The following is a 24131-nucleotide window of genomic DNA, read 5'->3' on the forward strand; positions in this document are numbered from 1 at the left end:
GTATGTCGTGGTGGCATGTCGGCGCACGGAAACGTGTCGTGGGGCTGTGTCTTGTGGGTACAGTTGTACACCTCTGATCAGAGTAAAACTATTCGAATAGCCGTGCCCGCGGTTATGGGCGGTCGACCAGATTCACCGTGATTAGTCCCACCTTAATAAATCGACCCAATGCACTGTAGTTCAGGTGGGTTGGTTGGGCCTGTTCAACGTGGTATAGCGTTGATCAGTGCAGATTTAATGTTACTTTAATTACTCAACAGTTTTACTGTTTTGCTCAATAAAATGTTTTACAACCGCCTTTATGCAAATAGCCACAAACCGTCCTTGTGTTCCCCTTGCACGTCTGCATCGTTGGTGTGGCTTGCTGAGTACGGTGGTTGTACTCAGCCTTGCTATTATTCCCCCTTTCAGAAGTGTAGTGCTTCTGAGCTGAAGATGGAGTTAGAGGACCAAGGCTCATACCCCAGTTGAGTTTTGCCTGTGGAGTGGAGCTGAAGCCCCGCTAGGATCGCCTTTTCCGCTGCTGCTGCTTTTGTTTCGGTGTGAGGAGTAAGTGCCTCTTCTGTAAGTATTTTACGCTTTATTTACGTTTGGAACTGTATATTACTTGTCGGTTTGTGTACCTTGGCTGGTCCTGGACAGGGATTTAATACACAAAATAGTCTGGAAATTTGGGCTAAATTTCTGGGCGCGACACCCGACTATAGAAAACTCTAACCTAATCTATACTAAAGAACTAGTAGAGTAGATGCTCGACCCCTCTTCCGGCCATCACCCATGGTGAGCCGCTAGAGTTGGGGGAAGAGGGGTCAGGAAGATTTTTTTTTTCTAACTCTCTCTAAGCCTCCCCTACTCTCAAACATGCATTTCGATCACCTCTTCACAGAACAAGCAAAACTCTGAAAATGAGAATTCAGATACTCCTGTCGACGGGTGATACCCGCAGACCGGATATAGAGGGTATTGGGGTACGCTGGTACAAGGATCTACGTAGTACGACATCGAGCAATCAAAAGACAAGAATTATACTGGTTCAGGCCCCTTGACAGGTAATAGCCCTAATCCAGTTGATATGGGATTATATGGTGGAAAACACAGGTTACAAAGGAAAAGATGAAACTTGTCAGATCCGGCGAGATTGTAGTCGAGTTGATTTGACTAGCTCTCGACGACTTGGCTCCTCGTAGGCTCCGGCTTCGTAGGCTGTGTGGGTTGTGTTGGCTCTGAGATTCGATCCCCTATGCCCTCCCCGGGGGGTCCCTTTTATATCGCAGGTCTGGTGCTCTCCGAGTAGGACTCGAATATACCAGACCTAGCACGATACGTAGGTAACCCAGTTCTTATCCGAGAAGGACTTTTCCCGTCTATTGATTTTGTGAAAGGTTTCCTTAGATCATAAAGGAAATATCCGCGTGCGCGTGGGTATGCCATGTCGATACGTAACGTATATCGAAGGGTAGGGGGTATGCCTGACCCGTAACCCTGACAGTAGCCCCCGACTTCTGCTCAAAAATAAACTCGTGCGGCCATTCGCGACTTCGGATGTCGAGAACGTTATCATTCCGGGTGCGAGAACCGCGGAGATGATGTGTAATCGAGCATACCGTTTGAAGCCCAACGGTCACGAGTGAATTTTGAACTGAAGTCCAAAAACTGCCGCGCGTAACGGACCTAGAAATTTCCGGCGGGGATTTCTCTCAGTTCCTTGGAATTCGCACCGTTGGGGGTGCGCCTATTTAAAGGGATTTTGGGTGCGCATTTGTAAGTCCGCCAACTCCGTCAAACACACCGCCTGTTAGCACTCCTCGCCTTCTCCGCCGCCGTAAAGAACCCTAGCTTCACCAGCTCTAGGTCCATCTCCGGCGATCTTCCAGCAGCGATGGATCTCGGCAAGTCGGCTTCCACCAGCGCGACCCTGAAGAAGCTCCAAGAGGACGGCGCCCTTCCTGGCCGTGAAAAGGCAGAGAGGGAAGCAGGAGGTACTAATCCTCAGCCCATCTTAGGTCGTATGGTTACGATCGAAGATTATGTTGTCTGCGGGTTTCTCCCTCCACCCTCCGAATTCCTTCTACTGGTTTTGAATTTCTATGGGCTTTCTCTTCTACACTTGAACCCCAATTCCATTGCTTTCCTTAGCGTCTTTGTGCATCTTTGTGAGGCCTACATTGGGGTAGAGCCCTTTCTTGATCTGTTCCGCTTTTATTACGAGTTGCGCTGGATGGAATCCAATAGGGTATCCGGTTGCGTCGGGTTCCGACTTCGTGATGGCATGAAGTCGCGTTATGTCCCCTTCCAGTGTCCCTCTTCTCTCAGCAAATGGCGGAACAGGTGGTTTTACCTTGAGATCAAGGATTCAAATCCGGTCCTCGTTATTCCCGAGGAACAACCGGACAAGATTCCGGTCTGGACCGCCAAGCCCCCCTTGACCCCCTCTCTCCAATCATTTATCGACATCATCGATGATCTCCGAGAACGGGGCTTATCGGGATATGAAGTCGTCGCAGACTTCGTCGGTAGGCGAATCCAGCCGCTCTAGGGTCGGGCCCATCCGACCTATAACTATTATGGGCCAGACGACGCGACCCGGGTTTCTCCTCGGGGTATCTTTCTCGCATTCATTTAGACATGCTTGTACTCGCGTTCCTCTTCGACTTATCAAAAATTGATTCCTTTTTGACAGGTCTGAGCGGCGAAGCCGTGGAGCGGCGTGTTGGTCAGGTGATGATCAGCGGCCCGACCACGGCGAGCGACATCCCCGCGCCCCTTTGTGAAAAGGGAGCGACGGAGCGCGATGAAGCGATCAATGTGAGTTCATTCGATAGCGTCCCGCCTTCTCTGCTCGAAATCAGCTTATGAGATGATTTAGCGTAGGCCCTTCCTTTGACTGACGTCGTCGGACCGCTCGCAGATCATCAGGTGGCGGCACCTCTGAAGGAGAAGGTCGTCAAGGAGGCGTCTGACGCTGCCACCACTAGTGGTGGCGAAGCTCCGACCAAGGCGAGGAAATTCTCGTCTGTGCTCGGACATCGCCGCAAGGCAGCAACTCCCTCGGTAATTTCACCTTGTCGCTAGGTTATGTAGCAAGGAAGGTTTATTCTCACTCTACATTGGTTGTCTTGCAGGCTTCCGACGCGTCTCCTCCACCTCCGCGACGTCAGCGCATTGTGACGATCGGCGAGAAGTTAGTAAACAGATTTTTGGATTCTCGTGTCTTCTGTTCAAATGGAGTTTTGATTCGTGGTCGTTTGTAGGGAGGCGCGGGCGAAGGCTGCTTGGGCCAAATTTGGGGGAACGTCCAGCGCATCCCCTACCACGGTGTCGACAGATGTCGTGCCCGTGGTCGGGAGTCGGGAGGCGACGCCAAGCGGCCCTGTCAGCGATCCCGCTGGGGGTCGTAGTCTGCCAGAGGCCGTCCTCACCTGGGAGGAGCTCCAAGTTGAAATGGGGCGCCTTCTCGAAGCTGGTGCTCGAGGCATCGGCCGCGAGATCTCAGAGGCGAGGGCGGAGACGGCGGCGGCAAACGCGCGTGCCGAGCGGTTGGTGCGGGAACTGGCTAAAGCCCGCGAGGACCTCGCCAAGATGAGGGAGCTGGTGGCCGGGAACGAGCGCCATCGCAAAGGGCTCGAGGACCGCATGTCGGAACTTGGAGACAATCTCTCCGAGATCCGTGGTTCGCTGCAGGTCACCTACACCGGCCTCCACCAGCTCGCCAGGGAGTGCGGCGTTAAGTCTACGATCCCGGTGAACCCCGATGAGTTCTCGTTGACTTCTTCTCTTGCGGAGCTGGCGACGGCGATGGGGGAAATCCCCTCCAAGCATATGGCCAGGATCGCGGAGGAGACGTCCAACGGTATCTACACCGGGGCGTGTCACGTCCTCGCATGTGTAAAGTTGTCGCGCCCTGAACTCGATCTGTGTGAGATCTTGGATCAGGGGGTGGCAAGCGACACACGTAAGGAGGTGATGGAAGAAGTCAGTGACCTGGGGGAGTCTGTCCTCCCCCTTTTTGAAGAGTAGGACTTCTTGTATTTTTTTGTCATTTGTAAATCTTGAACTCTGGTTGCCTTCGTGCATATGATTACCATCCTTGTTCAATATTGATCTCGGAAGTTTTTCTTGTCGATTGTAGAGATGCTGATGACGAGGATGTCCAGCAGCGCGGGCAGCCTGAGTCACTGGCGATAATTCCGGTATTCGAATTTGAACCACACGTCTCACATGATGTCGAGGACCAAACTCTTGATGTGGAGGTCGAGATGACGACAACCACCTCAAGTGAGTAGCCTATTTAACTCCGTGTTGGGTTAGTGGTTTCCAGCTTGTCTTAGTGGTCGTTATGTTTAGCAGGTCTCGAGGATGCCCTTGCAACCCAAGATCGTCGCATCCAATATTGGAAGACGAAATTTGAAGTGGCGGAACTCGAGAGAACCATGCTAGTCATGAAGAAAGAGCAAGCCGTGGAAACGCTCCGAGGCCGCGAGGTGTGGTTTGCGTCATATTTAAAGAGTTGCTGTACCTCAATGGCCCGGGTATGCAGGGAGCTTCGAGTAGTCCGCAGCGATCCTGAGGAATCGGCGGCCAGGTACATCTCGTTGCTCAACGGGGCCTGTGCCCAACTCGATGGCATCGACAAGTGTATTGACGAGGCCTTGAAGCAAGAGTGTCGTCGAGCAAGCCGATATGCCGGAGGACATGTACTAGCTTGCCTGCGAGATCACCGCCCGCGCCTGGATCTTGAATTCCTCCATGAAGGGTTTGCTCGTTCTCGGAGGACTCCGGCGGAGATAGACCACCTTGCGAGGTCGATGTCGCCATTAGCCGAGAAGGTATTCCAGTCTATGGACTGGCATTGGCCCTCTTGGTAGTACTCGTGGCCTGTTACAGATGTCTTAGGAAAAAGTGTAATGTAGTGGGAGATTTATGTCAAAAACAGTAAGAATTATTATGTGTATAAAGAAATATTCCTTAAACAAACGCATCTTACTCTGGATGTTATGTGTTAGAGTGTGTTCTCAGTTAACGACCTCGGCCGTTTGAGTCATACACTCTCCCTAGCCCCCAGCCTTGTCGTCGGAGAAATTTTCTCGGATGATAAGGCTCTTGGACACTTGATCTGCCTTGGTTGAATAAGCTCTGATCCTAGCCCCCAGCCGTGAAGTTGGAAAGCTCGATTTCCGAGTACACGGCTTGGTTAATACGTACGGCGAGAACTCTTACACGACCAAATCTTACATGGTCTTTTGTCTCTGAAGGATCTGACAAGGCCTTATCGGCTCTGGGCGTCCCCAGCCGAAGATCCCTTAGGTTCCTCGGAGGCCTTGTCGAGACGGCGTAAAGGGTCATAAGGATAGGTTTCAACACTAGGTGTTATCAGAGTAAGGGATCGTCGGGTGAAAACACTTTGGTCGTGGTATGAAACCTAGAAATAGGCTTTATTGATACTGTAAGGGTGCTTACAGGTACGGCGTTATTGACTCATACATAGAATTTACGTAGTTGGTCAATGTTCCACGAATTTGCTAATTCGCGACCGTCGCCGTCTGCGATTTTGAATGCGCCTGGCCGCAAGACTTGTGTGATCGTGTAGGGTCCTTCCCATTTTGGTGAGAGTTTGTTTCACCCTGCTTGGGTTTGAACTCGTCGGAGGACATAGTCACTGATCGAAAGTATGCGTGCTCGGATGCGCTTCTCATGATAACGGCGGAGGGCTTGTTGATAGCTAGCTGCTCGAACGGCAACTCGCTCACGATGCTCCTCGAGAAGGTTTACATCGATGTCTCGCTGTTCCTCCTGGTTCTCGTCGGAATGCTTCTGTACTCGTGTACTTTGATGTCGTAACTCGCCAGGGAGCATGGCTTCAGAGCCGTACACAAGGAAGAAGGGTGTTTTCTTGTTGGATGTTGTTGGTGTGGTGCGTACGGCCCATAGTACTGATGGGAGTTCTTCAACCCATTTTTTGTCCTGTGACATGAGTCTGTCGTAGACGTGGGTTTTTATCCCTTGTAGTACTATGTCGTTTGCCCTTTCGATTTGTCCATTGCTTTGAGGGTGAGAGACCGAGGCGAAACATATTTTGACTCCCAAACCGATGCAGTAATCCTGGAAGTCGGCGCTGATGAATTGAGAGCCGTTGTCGGTTATGATGCAGTGCGGTAGTCCGTATCTGCAGAATATCCCTCTGATGAACTTAATGGCGTTGTCGGCCTTGATTTCCCCAGTGGGTAGTGCTTCGATCCATTTGGTGAATTTGTCGATCGCTACAAATAGGAATCTATAGCCGCCCTGTCCTCGTGGGAATGGCCCAAATATATCTAGCCCCCAGCACGAGAACGGCCAAGTCAGAGGGATTGTCTGGAGCGCTTGTGCAGGTAGCTTTGTGTGCTTGCTATGGAATTGACAGGCTTCACATCGCTGGACCATGTCGCATGCATCTTTAAGGGCGGTTGGCCAGAAAAACCCTTGTCGAAAGGCCTTGCCGACTAATGTCCAACCGGCGGCGTATGACCCGCATATGCCTTCATGTATGTCGAGGGAGACGCATTTGAAAAGTATCTCGTTTGGTGCTTTTTTGTATAAATCGTTACCGACCATACAGTAGATCTTTGCTTTACGGGTTATTTTCTCGGCCTCTATATCATCCTCGGGCAATTCCTCGCTGCTGATGAATTTGATTAATGGGGTGCGCCAGTCGTCTGTTATTTCGATGTCAGCAACGGCACGTTCTGCCTCGGTGACCTCCGAGCTAATGTCGGGGGTGCTCGGGCCAGATTTACCGTTAATTTCTTTTACCGATGGCTTCGTCAGGACGTCGAGAAAGGTGCCGGGGTCGAGCGGTTCTCGTCTGGATGCGCGTCGTGCTAGGTCGTCTGGCTCGACGTTCTCCTTGCGATAGACGTGTCGGACCTCGATCCCGTCGAACCTCTTCTCTAGCTTCCTGACCTCTGCAAGATACTTGGATAACTCGGGATTGGAGCATTTGTAGTCTTTGTGCACCTGGTTTGCGACTAGCTCAGAGTCCCCTTTGACGATTAGTCGCTTGGCCCCAAGTGCGGCTGCAGCTCGTATCCTGGCGAGTAGTCCTTCGTATTCTGCAGTATTATTGGTTGCACTGAAGTTGAGGTGGATTGCGTGCTTGAATTGATCTCCGGAGGGAGATGTCAAGATAAATCCTGCCTCTGCTCCTTGGCTGTTGAGTGCGCCATCAAACGCCATTGTCCATGTCTCGTTGTCGCCTTGGTTGTCTGACTTGTTATCTGGCATGGTCCAATCGGCCACGAAGTCGGCGAGTACCTGAGATTTGATGGCTGTTCGCGGCACAAAGTGGATATCAAATTGGCTTAGCTCGACTACCCATTTTGCGATGCGGCCGACAATGTCTTTGTTTCTCACAACTTCGCCAAGGGGGAAGGAGGAGACAACTGTGACTCTGTGGGCTTGAAAGTAGTGGCGTAGCTTCCTTGATGTCATGATGACTGCGTAGAGCAGTTTTTGAATCTGTGGGTATCTTGTCTTTGCGTCATGGAGAGTTTCGCTGACGTAATAAACTGGTCGTTGTACTTTCTCTCTCTCGACTACAATGACAGTGCTAATGGAATATGGTGTGGCGGCAATATAAAGAAATAATTCTTCATTAGGTTGGGGAGCAACGAGTACAGGTGGGTTTGATAGGTAGCGCTTGAGTGCAATAAATGACTCTTCGGCTTCCTGTGTCCATACAAATTTGTCTTGTTTCTTCAACAAAGCGAAGAAAGGCTGTCCTCGTTCTCTCATCCTAGCGATGAATCTGCTTAATGCTGCCATGCATCTGGTTAGCTTTTGTACCTCCTTGAGTCTTGTGGGCGACTTCATGTTCTCGATTGCTTTGATCTTCTCGGGATTTGCCTCTATTCCTCTGCCAGAAACAAGGAATCCGAGTAGCATGCCCGACGGTACTCCGAATGTGCACTTCTCTAGGTTGAGCATGAGGCGATATCGTCGGAGGTTGTCGAACGTTTCCCGCAGGTCGTCAATCAATGAGTCGCTTGTCTTGGTCTTGACAACGATGTTGTCAACGTAAGACTCGACGTTGTTGCCAAGCTGGTTGCTAAGTGTGCCCTGGACCGTGCGCTGGAAAGTATTTCCGACGGTTATCAGTCCGAAAGGCATCTTAACGTAGCAAAATACCCCGAACGGCGTAATGAACGCTGTCTTCTCCTCATCCTCTTTTGCCATGCTGATTTGGTGGTAGCCAGAGTAAGCGTCGAGGAAGCTTAATAGCTCGCAACCGGCTGTTGAATCCACCAACTGATCTATTCGGGGGAGAGGAAAGTGATCCTTGGGGCACGCCTTGTTGAGGTGTGTGAAGTCGACACACATTCTCCATTTTCCGTTGGCCTTCCGCACCATGACTGGGTTGGCTAGCCACTCTGGATGAAGTAATTCTCTGATGAAGCCAGCTTTGAGAAGTTTGTCGAGCTCTTCTCGTATGGCTTGTTTTCGGTCTGGTGCAAATCTCCACAGTCTCTGCTTTACTGGCTTGGCATCGGGTCGTACCATAAGTTTGTGCTCAATCACCTCCCTGGGGACCCCCGGCATGTCGGACGGCTGCCAAGCAAACACGTTGGCATTATCGCGGAGGAAGGTGATGAGCGCGAGTTCCTATTTTCTCGTCTAGTGTAGCCCCGATTTTGACAGTCTTGTCAGGGTTAGCACTGGAGAGCGGAACGATCTTGATGGGTGCCGTCCGGCTTGGGCGCCTTGTTTTGCTTGTTCACTTTCTTGGGTGGCTCAGACGTGGCGGGTGGGGTGGGCGTTTGCTCGACCATGTCGAGGCTCTGCCTGTCGCACTGCACCGCCAGCTTTGCGTTCCCCTGAATAGTGATTGTTCCCTTCGGTCCCGGCATCTTGAGCACTTGATATGCGTAGTGGGATGTGGCCATGAACCTCGCAAGTGCAGTTCTCCCGATGATGGCGTTGTAAGTTGTATCGAATTCAGCGACATCGAAAGTGATCTGCTCTGTTCGGAAGTTGTTGGCTTGGCCGAAAGTCACGGGCAACGTAATCTTGCCCAGAGGTCTGGACGATGATTGGGGAGTAATTCCATGGAAGGGTTGATCGGTTGGTGTCAACTCACTTTGTGGAATTCCCATTGCATCCAGAGTGCTGGCGAAGAGGAGATTGATCGAGCTGCCACCGTCGATGAGAACTCGTGCTACCTTGATGTTCCGAATAGTGGGTTCGACCACAATCGGATATCGTCTTGGGCTAACAGAGGTCTTGGGGTGGTCTTCCTCCGAGAACTCTATTCTCTGTTCAGACCACTTCATCTTGGGTGCAGCCCCCTGCCATGTCGAATAGACTTCACGTTCCACTTTCTTGTATTCCCGCTTGGAGGAGTACGTTGTGGAGCCGCCGAAGATGTGTGAGACATGGAGGTCGGAGTCTGGGTACGCAGAATCCGATTCGTGAGGAGGTGTCTCCTCGTTCTTCTCGACAACGCGTACTCGCTTGCCTTTTTCAAACGTCATGTGCTTCTCGAGCGACTTTTTGAAAACAAGGCAATCCTCCAGAGAATGTCTGTCCGTTTTGTGTATGGGGCACCATGATTTTTTTGTATCGCTGGCTTGTGGGTCTGGGCGCTTGGGAGGGTTCGCGTATTCTGCTGCGAGGACTTCCGCTTGAGCTTTCCTTTTCCCGTTTTTGCGATTTTTCTTCTTATTTGACTCAGAGGCGTCTGCGGTTGGTTTCTTCTCTCCCCCAGTCTTCGGCTTGTCGTTCTTGCGTCTTAGCGCGTCATCCACATGGGCGCACCGCTCAACGATCTCGAATAATCTTCGAGTAGTTGTGATGCGTCTTGTCGCCAACTCCTGGGTAGTGTAGCGATCTCTGACACCGAACTTGAAGGCGCGAATTACAGAAGCGTCGGTAATTTCGGGAATTGTGTTTCTGCACTCGTTGAAGCGCCGAACGTATTCCCTCAATGATTCCCCTGAGTTCTGTGTTAGCGCGTGTAAGTCGTATTCGATCGCGTGGCGCTTGTATGTTCCTTGGAAATTGGCGACGAACTGTTGCCACAGGTCTGCCCATGAAGAGATTGAATAGGGAGGAAGATGCATTAGCCATGAACGTGCAGAACCCTTCAACGCAGTTGGTAAATAGTTCGCCAACGCGTTGTCATCTGCTCCGGCAGCATAAAGCACTGTCGAGTAGACTTGAAGGAATTCTTCCGGGTCGGTGCTCCCATCATACTTTTCAATGGCCCCGGGTCGGAATCTCTCAGGCCGTCAGACATCACGTAGGGAACGACCAAAAGCTCTACACCCAGCACTGGGGGCGGTGGGTTGCCGGCGGTCGCGTGACCTTCGTGGATGTCTGTCTGATGATGAAGAGGACGCGGATGATGACGATGACGATGGGTCGCTTGGCTCCGGCGTACGATTACGAGGATGACGACCTGGATCCCAGGAATCTTGTCGTTGTCTCTCGCTGTTATTTCGACGCCGATCTCCTTCGTCGTCGTCGTTGCGGCGACGGCCATGACCAGTATTGTCTGGCCCCCGCCGTTCGCGATCGTTGCATTCTCGGTCCTCGTTTGGGCGGTCTCCTCGATCATGGCGCCGTGAAGAAACATGACGCCGAGAGCGATTTGCGTCATCCCGTGTGCGCCGTGCTTCTCGGCGACCATTAATTTGATCTCGAAGATCGCCAGTGCCACGAGGTGGAGGGGTAGCCTGTCGAGGCGATTCCCTCCGCTCCGGATCTTCACCATTGGGGTCGCCGATTGGTGGCTGATCTTGGTGTGCCGCGGTAACGGCCTCTTCGAATGCATTGCTGAGGTTGGTCACCGACTCCCGTAATCGTTCTGTCCAACGCTCGAGGTCGTCGTTCAGAACGGGATCGTAAGGAGTTTCCCTCAGTATAGCTTGAATAGCCCTGATGTGCTGGGCTGGAGTAATCGATTGATTCGCCGCTTCTGCGTTGGCTTGCGCTGTCGTGCCAACGTCATCGATAACTAGTACCTCCCGCGGCGCACTTGTTGTCGATGACCCGTAGTCTTCGAGGAGATGTAAGACCGATGGTTCGTGAGGATCGAGATCGATTACCCCAACGAATCGATCTGAGGCTGGAGTCGCTCCCTGTTCCTTGCCGTTATCCCTGACGGGGACGTATGACTTAGGAGACGGGGTTTTCATGGCGCCGAGGAGAACTTTGCAGCTCGAGAGATCGTGATTCTTTGTCTTTTGGATAGGACAATAGACATCCCGAGTTGGAGAAATACGCTGAATTCCACGTTCTTTGCAGGCGCGAAGTTCAGCACGGACGTTGATGAATACCCAGCAATCTTGAAGGGTATGTTTCTTGGTTTTGTGGATAGGACACCAAGACCTGATAGCTTCGGAAGTCATCTTTGTCGGCCCGTGATTTATGTCGGAGGGACAAGACTTGGCCGCATCAGAATCCTTCCCGAGTTTGGATGTAGTCGGTAATCCATTCTCCGTTTCAACGGGTGGATTTTTCGACATAGAGCCGTCTTGGTTCGTAGCCACTGCGTTCTCGTTTTCAGTCATTGAAGGACCGATTGAGATCGGCATCGTGGTGTAAACCGGGAAGACGATTTCGCCGACTTGAGTCCATACCAGCATTGTTGAAGTTGAGAGTGCTTGGCTGGAGCTGGTGTTGACGTTGTTGTCGACGAAGCTTGATGGCATAGTAGTAGAACCTTGAGTACCAAGTGCCCTTACCTGGCGCGCCACTGTCGACGGGTGATACCCGCAGACCGGATATAGAGGGTATTGGGGTACGCTGGTACAAGGATCTACGTAGTACGACATCGAGCAATCAAAAGATAAGAATTATACTGGTTCAGGCTCCTTGACAGGTAATAGCCCTAATCCAGTTGATATGGGATTATATGGTGGAAAACACAGGTTACAAAGGAAAAGATGGAACTTGTCAGATCCGGCGAGATTGTAGTCGAGTTGATTCGACTAGCTCTCGACGACTTGGCTCCTCACAGGCTCCGGCTTCGTAGGCTGTGTGGGTTGTGTTGGCTCTGAGATTCGATCCCCTATGCCCTCCTCGGGGGGTCCCTTTTATATCGCAGGTCTAGTGCTCTTCGAGTAGGACTCGAATATACCAGACCTAGCACGATACGTAGGTAACCCGGTTCTTATCCGAGAAGGACTTTTCCCGTCTATTGATTTCGTGAAAGGTTTCCTTAGATCATAAAGGAAATATCCGCGTGCGCGTGGGTATGCCATGTCGACACGTAACGTATATCGAAGGGTAGGGGGTATGCCTGACCCGTAACCCTGACAACTCCCTTTTCGGATTTTAGAAAGTTGTCAGAATAACAAAGTGACTACTGAATACCCTTCAATTGGAACGTGGGGCATTTTTTTCGAGATTTAAATCTTTTTCTACAAAATGGTTGTTTTCTAGAAAAAATATTTCAGGTAATGGCTAGAGTCTTTTTTTTCCTCAATTTTTTTTTAAAATATTAGTAATAACTATACTAAACGGATTAATAACTGTTTATTATAAAGAAAACCAGGGGAATCGATATTCAGAGGAAGATATCCCCCTCCATCGACTACTCGGCCGGCCACCTGCGCCGTCTCTACCCCGAGGCCCCGAGCGGGCCGAGCTCCCATCGTCTCATCGCCCCAAACCCCCCTCTCCTCGCCTCTCTTCCTCCTCTCGCCAAATGATGAAGTCCCTCTTCCTCTTTTCCGCCCACCCCAAGCCGCCTCCTCTCCCCCCATCCCCCCACCTCCGCAAGCTCCTCCGGCTCACCGCCTCCGCCTCCACATCCGCCTCCTCCCCGCCCCGCGCCGGCTGCTCTCGGGGCCCCGCCCATGCCAGGCCCCGGCCCAGCCCCCGCCCCTCCCCCTCCTCCTCCCTCTACGCGCGCCCCAGCCTCCTCGACATGGAGCGCGGCCGCGCCGCCCGCCGCGCCGACGTCGACGCGTTCCTCGCCTCGCTCGGCGTCGACCCGGGCGAGCTCGCCGGCCTCGAGCTCCCCGCCACCGTCGACGTCATGCGCGAGCGCGTCGAGTTCCTGCACTCCCTCGACCTCTCCAACGAGGACCTCGCCGCGTACCCGCTCGCGCTGGGCTGCAGCGTCCGCAAGAACATGGTCCCCGTCCTCGACTACCTCGGCAAGCTCGGCGTCCGCCAGGACGCGCTCCCGGACCTGCTCCGCCGCTACCCGCAGGTGCTCCACGCCAGCGTCGTCGTCGACCTCGCCCCCGTTGTCAAGTACCTCCAGGGCATGGACGTCAGGCCGCACGACGTGCCGCGGGTGCTCGAGCGCTACCCCGAGCTCCTCGGCTTCAAGCTCGAGGGAACCATGAGCACCTCTATCGCCTACCTCGTCGGCATTGGCGTGGCAAGGCGGCAGGTTGGCAGCGTCATCACCCGTTTCCCAGAGGTGCTGGGCATGCGGGTGGGTAAGATCATTAAGCCTTTCGTCGAACACCTTGAGGGCATTGGGTTGCAGAGGCTAGCTATTGCAAGAATCATCGAGAAGAAGCCATATGTTCTTGGTTTTGGGTTGGAGGACAAGGTGAAGCCTAATATTGAGGCGCTTCTGGAATTTGGGGTGAGGAAGGAGGCATTAGCATTCATTGTGGCACAATACCCAGACATTCTTGGAATTGAGCTGAGAGACAAGCTTGCTACACAACAGAGCTTGTTTGAGTCTAGCATTTTGGTCAGCAGTGAAGATTTTGGTAGAGTGATAGAGAGGATGCCACAAGCCATTAGCCTTGGCCGAACTGCAGTTCTAAAGCATGTTAATTTCCTTACATCTTGTGGCTTCTTGCTCTCTCAGGTCAGCAAGATGGTCGTAGCATGCCCACAGCTGCTCGCATTGAACATGGATATAATGAAGATGAGCTTTGAGTACTTCCAGAATGAGATGGAGAGGGATTTGGAGGAGCTGGTTGAATTCCCTGCATTCTTTACATATGGCCTTGAGTCGACTGTAAGGCCACGGCATGAGATGGTGGCGAAGAAGGGATTCACATGCTCTCTTGCATGGCTTCTAAACTGTTCTGATGCCAAATTCGATGAGCGCATGAAATATGATACGATTGGCATCGAGGAAATGGAAGTTGATAACTCTTTTGACACGAACACTTTGTCGGAGCGAGTAGAGGATGAGGTGGAAGATGAAGATCTGGATGAGGATAGTGATTATGACAGCACCGATGATGAGTTTATTGAGTAACATGCTTCAAGTATCAACTGTTTGCTGACGAACTTGCATGTAGGTCTTCAGCTTGATGCTCTGTTGTACATGATATGATGCAGTCATGCGGTCACTAGGTGGTTGTTTTTGAAGGATTGGCTTGATCAACAAATGCTGGATATATAAAATTGTAGCTTAGAGGTCCAATGCATTCAGATATCCTTGATCTGTGTAGTGCTGTATTGCTCATATTTGTTACTGACAAGTTGGCATTTCCATTTAGAAACATATTTTTGAGAAAAAATACCTCGTGTGGACAGTTCATATTTCCTGAATACGAAACTTCATTTTAACCTGGTTCTGGCCAGTGCATTAGGGGCTCACATTTTCTTCAGAATTTGGACAGTTGTGCTGCATAGAACATTTGTTGGCCTTGCATACTTTTTTTTTCCATCTCTTGTTATTTTTCATGAAACGTACCATTCGTTTATGATTTTCTTTGAGAGGATTATACGGCTTATGCCTACAAGCTGGAAAAGAGATTTCGTCACCAGCAAGTGCCATACACTCAAAACTGATATAGATTGCCAATAGATGAGCTAAATCCATAACTTGCAGGTGCTAAGACTAAAATCCTGTCTTTAAGGAGAGCAACGAAGTTGCAGCATTTTCTGCATTTCTGGAAAAGGGTATTTCAGATGCTCAGTAAGAGAAAAAGGCAGAGATATCTACAGGTTTTAGTTTTAGAAGTTGTCACAAGAACAAAGTGGCTGCCTTTCAATTGGAACGCAGCAGGTATCAGCACCATGGTTTGGCATATTGGAGGAAAAAGTGAAACGGCATATTTGCAAATGAAAAATAATTTGTGAATAAAACTTTTTTATACATCTACAAGCAAAAGCTAAAAGATATAATATGATGAAAGGCCCTAAAATTAACTCTAAATTTTAGGTTTAAAATTTAAATTTTGACTGATAGGTATAAGTATAAAAAAAAGGATGAGGCTGACTTATCCGAGATCTGCATTTTCTTCATAAATGGTTGTATTCCAAGAGGACATGTACAATGGAGGCTACTACTATTAGTGGTCTCAAGTTACTACATAGGCTAAGGCCACTAATATACACACAATTCTTTAATGGAGACTACTGCTAAGTGCTAAATGTTTTTTCATTTCAGTCCTTATTAACTTTTTTATTATCACATCGATAATACTTTTATATTTTAGACCTTATAACAACAAAAAAGAACACATATATATATATATACTCTAACCTCCTAACGGTCCCACAGTTAGCCTCTCACATTCATTTTCCACCCCCACCCCCTTACCACCACTGTCGCTATTCTCGCCTTTCCCTCTTCTCCTTCTCCGACGGAGGCGCTCCCCTTCTCCTTTGCTGTCGGTGCTCCTCTTCTCCTTCTCTGTGCCTTGTCGACGAGGCGTGGCCCGCCCAGCTCATGGTGGTGATGAGATCTTTGACGTCGAGCTTCGTGTGGCAAAGGGCGACAGGATCGGTGGCGCTCGAGCTTGAGCTTTCCAGCGGGGATCTGGCATCATGCTCGCTGGATCTGGCCGAGCTCGAGAACCAGAGAGATCCACAGATCTGGCGTCATGCTCGCCGGATCTGGCCGAGCCACCGCCGTTGTCAGCGTCTTCCCGGAGGTGGCGTCGATTTGTTCGGAGCCGCCGTTGGGCTCCCTCTCCTCCCTCCCTGGCGGCACGGGCCACAACGAGGCATGGGCTGGCGGCGATGACCTCCAGCCCGTCAACTCGTCAATGGCCTCTAGTTCCCCTTTTCTCCTCTGTAACTTTCTGGATCACACAAATCGTTCTCTCTCTCCTAGAACCACAGTTCAACCACTGTTTCATCTGCCCCCCTGCGAGATCACTTCAAACCTTCAGTGAGTTACGAGGCACCATATTGTACATTTGTACATGGCCTTATGAAGTTATCCAGTCACTACACTTGCACAAGAACCTTATCAGCTATCAGCGCCACCAGAAAACGAAAAGGACACGTGTACTACGGACTGCCAGACGAAACACGCCAAGGAAGAAAAAAAAATGGGCGTCCAGCATCTGCTCAAGCTGAGGATGGCGTCGCCCCACCCGCACCCGCACCCCGGCGCGCCGCTCGCCGCGCGCCCGCTCTCCGCGCTCGCCTCCTTCTTCCTCGCCCGGCCCTCCTCCACCGCCGCCGCGCCTCCTCCTCGGCACGTCACCCTCTCGTGCTCGCGGCCGCACTGCAACCACAACCAGTGGGCCGCCAGCCGGTGCCGCGGGACGGCGGGCCGGCGGCGGCTGCAGGTCGTCGTGGCGATGTCCTCGTCGGCGCCGCCGCCGCCTCCGGGATCCGTGCAGAAGTCGGAGGAGGAGTGGGAGGCCATCCTCTCGCCGGAGCAGTTCCGCATCCTCCGCCTCAAGGGCACGGAGTAAGACGTGTTTCTTCCCACTGTTTATCCTTCTTTTCCCCTTAGAATAAAAAATACTAGCGTAAAGTCATTGCTAATTTGCTATCTGTTTCTGTTTCCGTTTCTGATAATGCCAATTTCTTAAAACTTTGAATCAGTATATACTCGGATCATGTATGAGCATGTGTGGAACGGTGCATTTCCTTGCTACTTTGCAAGAGCTCTTTCAGAAATGACTTGCCTATGCATGGTTACTGGCTCTGGACAGCCAACCATCCTGTCTCTTTATTAATCTGCTCCCGAGTTTCCATCTTTTTTTTTTTTTGCCATGGGTCAACAGCTGTAATGTTATCTAGTTGCATTTCTGGGACATTTTTGCATGCTGCAAACGTTTCTAGATCTGCTAATGCAATTTAAAGTGGTTATGATTTGGCCCTGCTCAGCTGTGAAGTGTACAGCTGCACAGCCAAAGCTATTCGCAGTGGGAGCAGCCTCAAAAATAATAGCCGACCAGGCCAATTGATTTTACCAAGCAAAAGAAGAAAAAACAAACTAAAATGCTTGTGATCAGTTGCGAAGCTAGGCTTTAACTATGAGGGGGGCAGCTTAACAAATGATTGTGATAAAAAAAATTGTATAAAAAGTATTACATAAATTCAAAGATTTTTTATAGATGATAAAAAAAACATCAGAGCTAAAAGTCTATATAAATTGACAGTAATTAGAAAAAAAAAACTTGGCAAAATTAGCAACAAATTGAAGGACTAATATTCCAGAGGTTTAAAATTAAAATGATGTGACAATAGATATAGTTAGTTTCCTAATCATCGGCTCAAGCACAAGAAAAACACGCACCTATGGCTACAGATTTAGTAGGAAAGTGGAAACTGATATGTAAACTCACGATGGCTCCCAGTCATCATGTCGTGTAAACTACAATTGCTTCTTCTAATACAATGACGTGCAATCCTTTTGCCAGTTTGTGAAAAAACATAACTCTCATCTGAATGACTGAATGTACGTTCTTGGAATGGATGCCTTCCTATTTTTTGCATTTTGATGACATAATGATTTTTTGTGCACACAATTGTTCATAAATTAAGTACCAGCTGTACTTTGGATATCAAATGGTAGAATTACATGTGGAATTTCATGTGTAACAGTATCTGATATTTTACTCTGAAGACAAAATTTATCAGTTTACCAGCCCGTTACTACTGGCTGTGTATATACATATGATTGTCTAAAAAAATCAGCTTGTTACTATGATCCTGTATGAAATGTTAATTTTAGGTTTGTCTCTAGACATATCCTCTTTGTCTTGAGTCTTGACCAGGATTGTATCTTGCTATACAGACATAGTACTAGTGCATGAACCCTTTTCTCGGTAATATTTCTTTTGTCTACTATTCGACCAATATGTTATTGTCTCATTGGACACAGCTGCATATCATGAAGTGCAGAATGTAAGCGAAAAATAGCTCAGCCAAAGTTACTAAAGCGAAGTCACTACAAATGCTTGTTGGTTGTAACCAACTTACCATCCTTTGAGGCTTGTTTTGTTCCTGATCTGCAACTGTAGTCCTGAGTCCTGACAGTTGAGTAATGTAACAAAACTGCAAAAAGATAATTCTGTACGAAGTTGCAGTGCTGATCCTATTCTCATTATCAACATTTGTGTTGTCGTACAGTTAACGAATTACTGGTGTATGACATGGTTAATCTGGTAGTCTTGAACTAATTTTTTGATTTGATCTTTTTTTTTTTCCAGGTATCCTGGAACAGGTGAATATGACAAGCTCTTCGCTGAGGGTGTTTATGAATGTGCTGGATGCGGGACTCCATTGTACAAGTCATCTACTAAATTCAACTCAGGTTGTGGTTGGCCAGCATTCTATGAAGGATTTCCCGGAGCCATCGCACGAACGGTATGGTTTTGTCTTCTACATCGAATGGCGATGAATATATATGGTGTTTTGTTTTCCTCTTTCGGTCGTTCCATACTCTCCTACTGATGCTGGCACTATTTTGCAACTTCAGCCTGATCCTGATGGCAGGCGAATAGAGATCACCTGTGCGGCTTGCGGAGGACATTTAGGACATGTCTTCAAAGGGGAGGGGTTCAACACGCCTACAGATGAGCGGCATTGTGTTAACAGTATCTCACTCAAGTTCATTCCAGCCTCAGAAGATAGTAAGCTTTGAGCATGGAAGTATAAGCCCGCAATAGAACAGTCTGCGCAGTCATAGTAAACCTGTGATTATTAAAAAAGTATCGGATTTTTCAGAAAGCAATTTATACTCTGCGGTTTGTCAATAATGCGAAATACCAAGTCTGATGATTGTCGAAAACTTTTGGCTGTAACCTATTTACACTTCCAGTTCTACTTTTTTCTGATAACCAGAGAAGTTCATATCCGTACATAATTGAACACGGAAGAAACTATCCGATGGAGAAAGCCACCGGGAGAATGGCAGGAGTTGGTGTTCTCGGTCTGCAATGGCAGTTGCGTCACTGAAGACGCTGATTCTGTCGCTACGATGTCACTTGTATAGACGATGTGGCGAACCATGTGCGCCCCAAAACAAAGCCAAAACAGGTATTGGAAAAGCCTAAAGGCATCTCAGCAACAATGATAATCTTAAGCTATGAACTCATATCAGCAGTTATCCAAAGGCGCATGTAATGCTGATATTGTCTCATTTCATGAAAATGTGAAGAAACAGCGACTGCCACCAGAAACAATCAAGCAAGTTCAGTTAACGTGGCGAGCTCATCCTGTGTCCTTTCGGTCGAAATCTAACTACAGGTTCTTTTAACAAGTTAACTCCAGGTTATGATGCTGTAGACCTTCTCCATCATCAGCTAACAGCTCTAAACACGCTGCCTATGGTGTCGCCATCCTCAATGAAGAATATGATAAACCTTCCAAAAGCAGACTGGTGAAAAAACATAGTGTTCAGTTCGATGCTGATGGCAACAGCCATAACGCAATATTTGAAGAAACAAGTCAGTTGATTTCAAAACTCTTCAAACCATATTAACTTTCTACTTGCCTGGTATTAGTGCCAAATATTGCAAAATAATTTTATCTTGTTTCACTTTTGTTTCTCTTTGCCTCACATGCTTTCAAGGCTTGAACATCTGCCATAAAAAGGAAGCAACACAGATATTGTTAGAACAAAGTGAGATAATGTTACGATAATAAAACCAGAATCCAGCTTGTGGAAAACTAAGACAGCACTAACTTTAAACAAATATGGATGTAACTATCATAGCTACCATACTTTTATCCTCAAAGAAATGCTACATTTAGCTCGGATCACAATGCAAGGCATCTTAAAATTGCAACATCTCAACTCAGGTCTAGCCCCTTGACTTGAGCAAACATTAACCTCATCACAGCAATTGTACAGCCAAAAGACAAAATAAAATGTGGCTGTAAGTTATTCGATTTTGGAAAGCAACTAGGATGCAAATGTGTGACCAAACTTTGTGCAGTGCTAGGAGCCTAGGACATTAGTGCTATATGGCAAAGTTGGATCTGCATGCCTGCTGTTGTTACTTGTTAAGGGCCTGCGAGCTGTTAGGTAAGCCAAATGTGTACAAATTGCCTCATGGATCAGCAACTTCTTTTACTAGAAAATTACCCAGTAATATCGCACAAGTGCGCATGGTTGTAAAGAAGCGCCGAAAGACATAACTTCACGAAGCCTTAGAATAGTTTCAGGAAAGACATGAAGCTAAACCACATTCACATGTAGATTTATCTTGGATGATTCTAACTCCCATTCTAGCACGTTTTAAGCTATTGAAGGCCATATCATGCCATTAAGAACCTATCTATATGCAAGAATTTCATACAAAACAATTCAATTCCCAAAGAAGCAAGAAAAATTCCCCACATTTCCTTTTCTCTCTGAGAGTGTAATGTGATAAGCAAGTGAGCCTCACTTCAGCTATACCATAAGCACTCTCTTTTGAAGAAGAAAATTTCGTAGCATTCCTGAGTTTACATTAACACTTGATAAACCAGAAACCATTCACATGTAACATGAGGCAGTTATCCTGGGTATTCAACACAACACTACAAATCCAAGGTTTTGCCTAATTCCAAACCATTTGACAACAAATTCAGTTGATCAGTTCCAATCTGAGCAAGCAATCAGCAACTTTCAGCAACTCATTCAGTTCACCAATATGAACGCCAAGGCCTACTATAGAGAGAGAGAAAGGAATGACGAATTTGTCGCGATGCTTACGTGCTTGGCAGGCCTTCCAGCTGCGGTTGGACTCCACGAGGCAATCCTGCAAAGGATCCAAGCGAACAGCAAGATCAGAGACTGTTAAGTCAGGAAGAGATTTGCGCGCGGCAGCAGGACAGGAATCGCCTTCGCCTCCTCAAGTCCTCAACTACTAAGAACGAGGCGGGGAAGAGAACACGCAGGGGAGGGAGAGGGGAAAGGGAGCGGGAGAGAATCGGTGCCTGGAGGGAGAGGTAGAGGGCGGCGCACTCGCTGAGCTGCTTCACGTTCTCGTCCTCCTCGTCGGCGTCCATCACGTGGAGTGGGTGCGGCGGCGCAGGCGCAGCCGGAGGCGGCGGCGCGGGCGCGGTCCGGCCGTTGCTCGAGGAGGAGCCCATGGTTTTCGCCCTCTTTCGTCGGTGTCGAATCGGTCGAGTCGAGTGGCTCGAGCCCGGACTCCTATTTGGTCCATTTCTTGAAAGCGTAAATCGAAAGTACGTTTCCGAGATACGGACATTGGACCCTTTCGGTCATGGAGAAACACGCTTTCCAGCTGTCAAAGCGGGGAAGTATCAAAGCACAAGCGTGTTTTCAGACATGGTTAATTTGATCATGTGAATGAGATGTGGTGCAGTTTGATCTTTCTTCCATGAAAAATATTTGCCTCAAATAAGGCACTGAACCATATACATATTTTGATGTCGCTGCACACCTTGAAAGCGTAAATCAGAAATACGTTTTGGAGATACGGGCATGGAACTATGGATAAACACGTTTTCGAGTTGTCAACGCGAGAAAGCATCAAAGCACAAGCGTGCTCTCATACGTGCTATGAAAGTGAAACTGGGTAAGAGAACCAGATATGGTGGTCAATTGATCATATGAATGAGATATAATTTTGCTATATATTTGTCGATAAATTTTCCCTCAAAAATTTGACGGATGTAATTACAGTATAATCGTAGTGTAATTACACTATAACTTGCATGTAATTACACTGTAACTATAATGTAAGTTGTATGTAATTTTCAAAAATCTTTCCGTAACTTGTTATTTCGATAAAATGGAGACCTTGGGAACAAATTTTTTCACATATGTGTGTGCTATGATTTGTTTTCTTCCTCACTAGTACAAATCTTGTAATAGTACAAATCTTGTAATAGATCTAACGATTCAAAATTACGTGAAACTTACATATAAGTTACACTGTAGTTACATGCAAGTTACAGTGTAATTACATATGAGTTACAGTGTAACTACACTACGATTGTACTATAATTACATCTGTCAAATTTTTAAGAGAAAATTTATCGACAAATGTACAGGGGTCATTGAATTAACTAAAAAACATATATAAAGGGAGTAAAAGTAAAAATTGCAGGCCGTCTCGCGGGAAAAGAAATTGCGCGTGCCGAATGCATCAAAAAAGGTAGACTTCCCCTCCAAACAATTCGATCTAAAATTGATTATTGCTGCTATCCAATTCGAACTATCTATGGAGTATTAGGAGTTAAAATTTGGATATTCGTAGATGAAGAATAACCAACCCTGTCTTCCCATTCTGTTAAGTAATAGAATAAAAAATGACAAGAGCCTTATTTTCCCTAAAATCCCTGAAAAAAAGAAGAAATTCTACCTCTTTCTATAAGATTTAATGAAAATTGAGAAATCTTTTAATAAAATTGCTATGTTTAGTGTGTGACTCGTTAGTTTTTTTTAGGGTTCAAAAAGGGGATTAAAAAAATAGAATGAACCCTACTATGTAATTATAGAAAATGAACTAATAACCAACCTATTGCTTCGTATTGTCGAGATCCTAACTAAGAAACAGTCACTATATGAATAAATACATCTATCATAAATAAGTAAATCTATCATATACGTGTAGCAACTGCAATTTTTTCTTTAAAAAAATAGGATTCTAAGTTGTGAAGCAAAACTAAAGGGGATGTAGATAAAAGGAAGGATGATAGAAAGAAGGAAGAGAAAAAAGAAAGATATAGGATTCCAATATGTATGGTCTATGAATTACATCATAAAAAGCAATGTGATAAAGCATCAATATAATAAAAATAACAAAGAATTCGAAATCGTAATTTGATTGAAACAAGAAATACAAATTTCAAGGAATAACAAAGAGCGTCCTGAGTTAATAAACTGAGAAATTGACTCGGAAAGAAATTTTTTGGAAGCTCCATTGCGAGATTCAAACCTAACCATTAAAGGAGAAGCAGTGGGAATGACAGAACCTATGACTGGATAGGATTTTCTTGAAAAAAATCCCAATACTTCATTGGGTGGGATGGCGGAACAAACCAAAAAAAATTGTCTTATTTGATAAGGTTATGAATTAACAAATAAGACATGAAAGAGTAAATATTCGCCCGCGAAATTTTTATTGAATTAGAATACTTTACCGCGATTCAATAAGAGTAAAATAAAAAAAGGAGATTAAAAAAAAGAATTACATTAAATATAGAATATAGATAAATAAACATACACATCTAGATATATTCTAGATCCTCTTTTCTTGACTATATATTTTAGTATTTTAATAAATTTAATATTAAAAACCCTAACCTTTCCTATTAATGTGTATCTATCCGTAATATTTTAGAATATTGTGGAATTAGAGAAATTTGCACACTTTCTCATTTGATTCGCGAGGAGCTGGATGAGAAGAAACTCTCATGTCCAGTTTTGCAGTAGAGATGGAACTAAGAGAGAACCATCGACTATAACCCCAAAAGAACCAGATTTCGTAAACAACATAGAGGAAGAATAAAGGGAAAATCCTACCGAGGCAATTGTATTTGTTTTGGTAGATATGCTCTTCAAGCACTTGAACCTACTTGGATTACGGCGAGGCAGATAGAAGCAGGACGAAGAGCAATGACACGATATGCACGTCGTGTTGGAAAAATCTGGTACGTATATTTCCCGACAAACCGGTTACAATAAGACCGACGGAAACACGTATGGGTTCGGGAAAGGGATCCCCCGAATATTGGGTAGCCGTTGTTAAACCAAGTCGAATACTTTATGAAATGGGCAGAGTATCCGAAACTATAGCTAGAGCAGCTATTTCCATAGCTGCCAGCAAAATGCCCATACGAAGTCAATTTCTTCGGTTAGAAATATAACCCCCCAAAAAAAGTAGTATTGAAAATAAAAAAACCAGGTTCTTCTTTCTGGAAAGACAATATTTCTTTCATCCTTTTGCATTGAAATAACAAATTGAAATCAAAATAATATGATTCAACCTCAGACCCTTTTAAATGTAGCAGATAACAGTGGA

The 24131-nt window shown here is 47.3% G+C and overlaps 4 protein-coding genes across 4 annotated transcripts; 3 read left to right on the plus strand and 1 right to left on the minus strand.

Annotated features, from left to right (window-relative positions):
- Window positions 1–1104: 1104 nt before the first annotated feature.
- LOC107281033 (uncharacterized) lies at window positions 1105–12465 on the plus strand. The gene is made up of 4 exons (XM_066310658.1): window positions 1105–2805; window positions 2909–3051; window positions 3123–3181; window positions 3252–12465. Exon 4 carries the CDS (start codon window positions 3442–3444, stop codon window positions 4015–4017), a length of 576 nt encoding a protein of 191 aa, XP_066166755.1. The 5' UTR covers window positions 1105–2805; window positions 2909–3051; window positions 3123–3181; window positions 3252–3441; the 3' UTR covers window positions 4018–12465.
- Window positions 12466–12630: 165 nt separating this feature from the next.
- Window positions 12631–14528, plus strand: LOC4338743 (Transcription termination factor MTERF4, chloroplastic). The gene has a single exon (NM_001420503.1). The coding sequence runs from the start codon at window positions 12686–12688 to the stop codon at window positions 14210–14212; it is 1527 nt and encodes a 508-aa protein (NP_001407432.1). The 5' UTR covers window positions 12631–12685; the 3' UTR covers window positions 14213–14528.
- Window positions 14529–16216: 1688 nt separating this feature from the next.
- On the plus strand, window positions 16217–19044 carry LOC4338744 (peptide methionine sulfoxide reductase B3, chloroplastic-like). Its single transcript, NM_001402525.1, has 3 exons — window positions 16217–16609; window positions 18360–18516; window positions 18629–19044. The coding sequence occupies exons 1-3, from the start codon at window positions 16242–16244 to the stop codon at window positions 18791–18793; spliced, it is 690 nt and encodes a 229-aa protein (NP_001389454.1). The 5' UTR covers window positions 16217–16241; the 3' UTR covers window positions 18794–19044.
- A 211-nt stretch (window positions 19045–19255) lies between these two features.
- Window positions 19256–21266, minus strand: LOC4338745 (uncharacterized). Its single transcript, XM_015781815.3, has 4 exons — window positions 21076–21266; window positions 20852–20897; window positions 19646–19733; window positions 19256–19528 (listed from the first exon to the last, which is right to left on the minus strand). The coding sequence occupies exons 1-3, from the start codon at window positions 21229–21231 to the stop codon at window positions 19678–19680; spliced, it is 258 nt and encodes an 85-aa protein (XP_015637301.1). The 5' UTR covers window positions 21232–21266; the 3' UTR covers window positions 19256–19528; window positions 19646–19677.
- Between the last annotated feature and the right edge of the window lie 2865 nt (window positions 21267–24131).

The sequence above is a fragment of the Oryza sativa genome, chromosome 5 (assembly GCF_034140825.1).
Source record: "Oryza sativa Japonica Group chromosome 5, ASM3414082v1".
Lineage (NCBI taxonomy): Eukaryota > Viridiplantae > Streptophyta > Magnoliopsida > Poales > Poaceae > Oryza > Oryza sativa.

Coding starts and splice junctions, on each gene's coding strand:
- LOC107281033 (XM_066310658.1), top strand. CDS start 3,442: ATGGGGCGCCTTCTCGAAGCTGGTGCTCGAGGCATCGGCCGCGAGATC.
- LOC4338743 (NM_001420503.1), top strand. CDS start 12,686: ATGATGAAGTCCCTCTTCCTCTTTTCCGCCCACCCCAAGCCGCCTCCT.
- LOC4338744 (NM_001402525.1), top strand. CDS start 16,242: ATGGGCGTCCAGCATCTGCTCAAGCTGAGGATGGCGTCGCCCCACCCG. Junction 16,610..18,359: donor CTCCGCCTCAAGGGCACGGA/GTAAGACGTGTT, acceptor TTTTTTTTCCAG/GTATCCTGGAACAGGTGAAT. Junction 18,517..18,628: donor CCGGAGCCATCGCACGAACG/GTATGGTTTTGT, acceptor TTGCAACTTCAG/CCTGATCCTGATGGCAGGCG.
- LOC4338745 (XM_015781815.3), bottom strand. CDS start 21,231: ATGGGCTCCTCCTCGAGCAACGGCCGGACCGCGCCCGCGCCGCCGCCT. Junction 20,898..21,075: donor CCCTCTACCTCTCCCTCCAG/GCACCGATTCTC, acceptor GATCCTTTGCAG/GATTGCCTCGTGGAGTCCAA. Junction 19,734..20,851: donor CTGGAAGGCCTGCCAAGCAC/GTAAGCATCGCG, acceptor TTTTTATGGCAG/ATGTTCAAGCCTTGAAAGCA.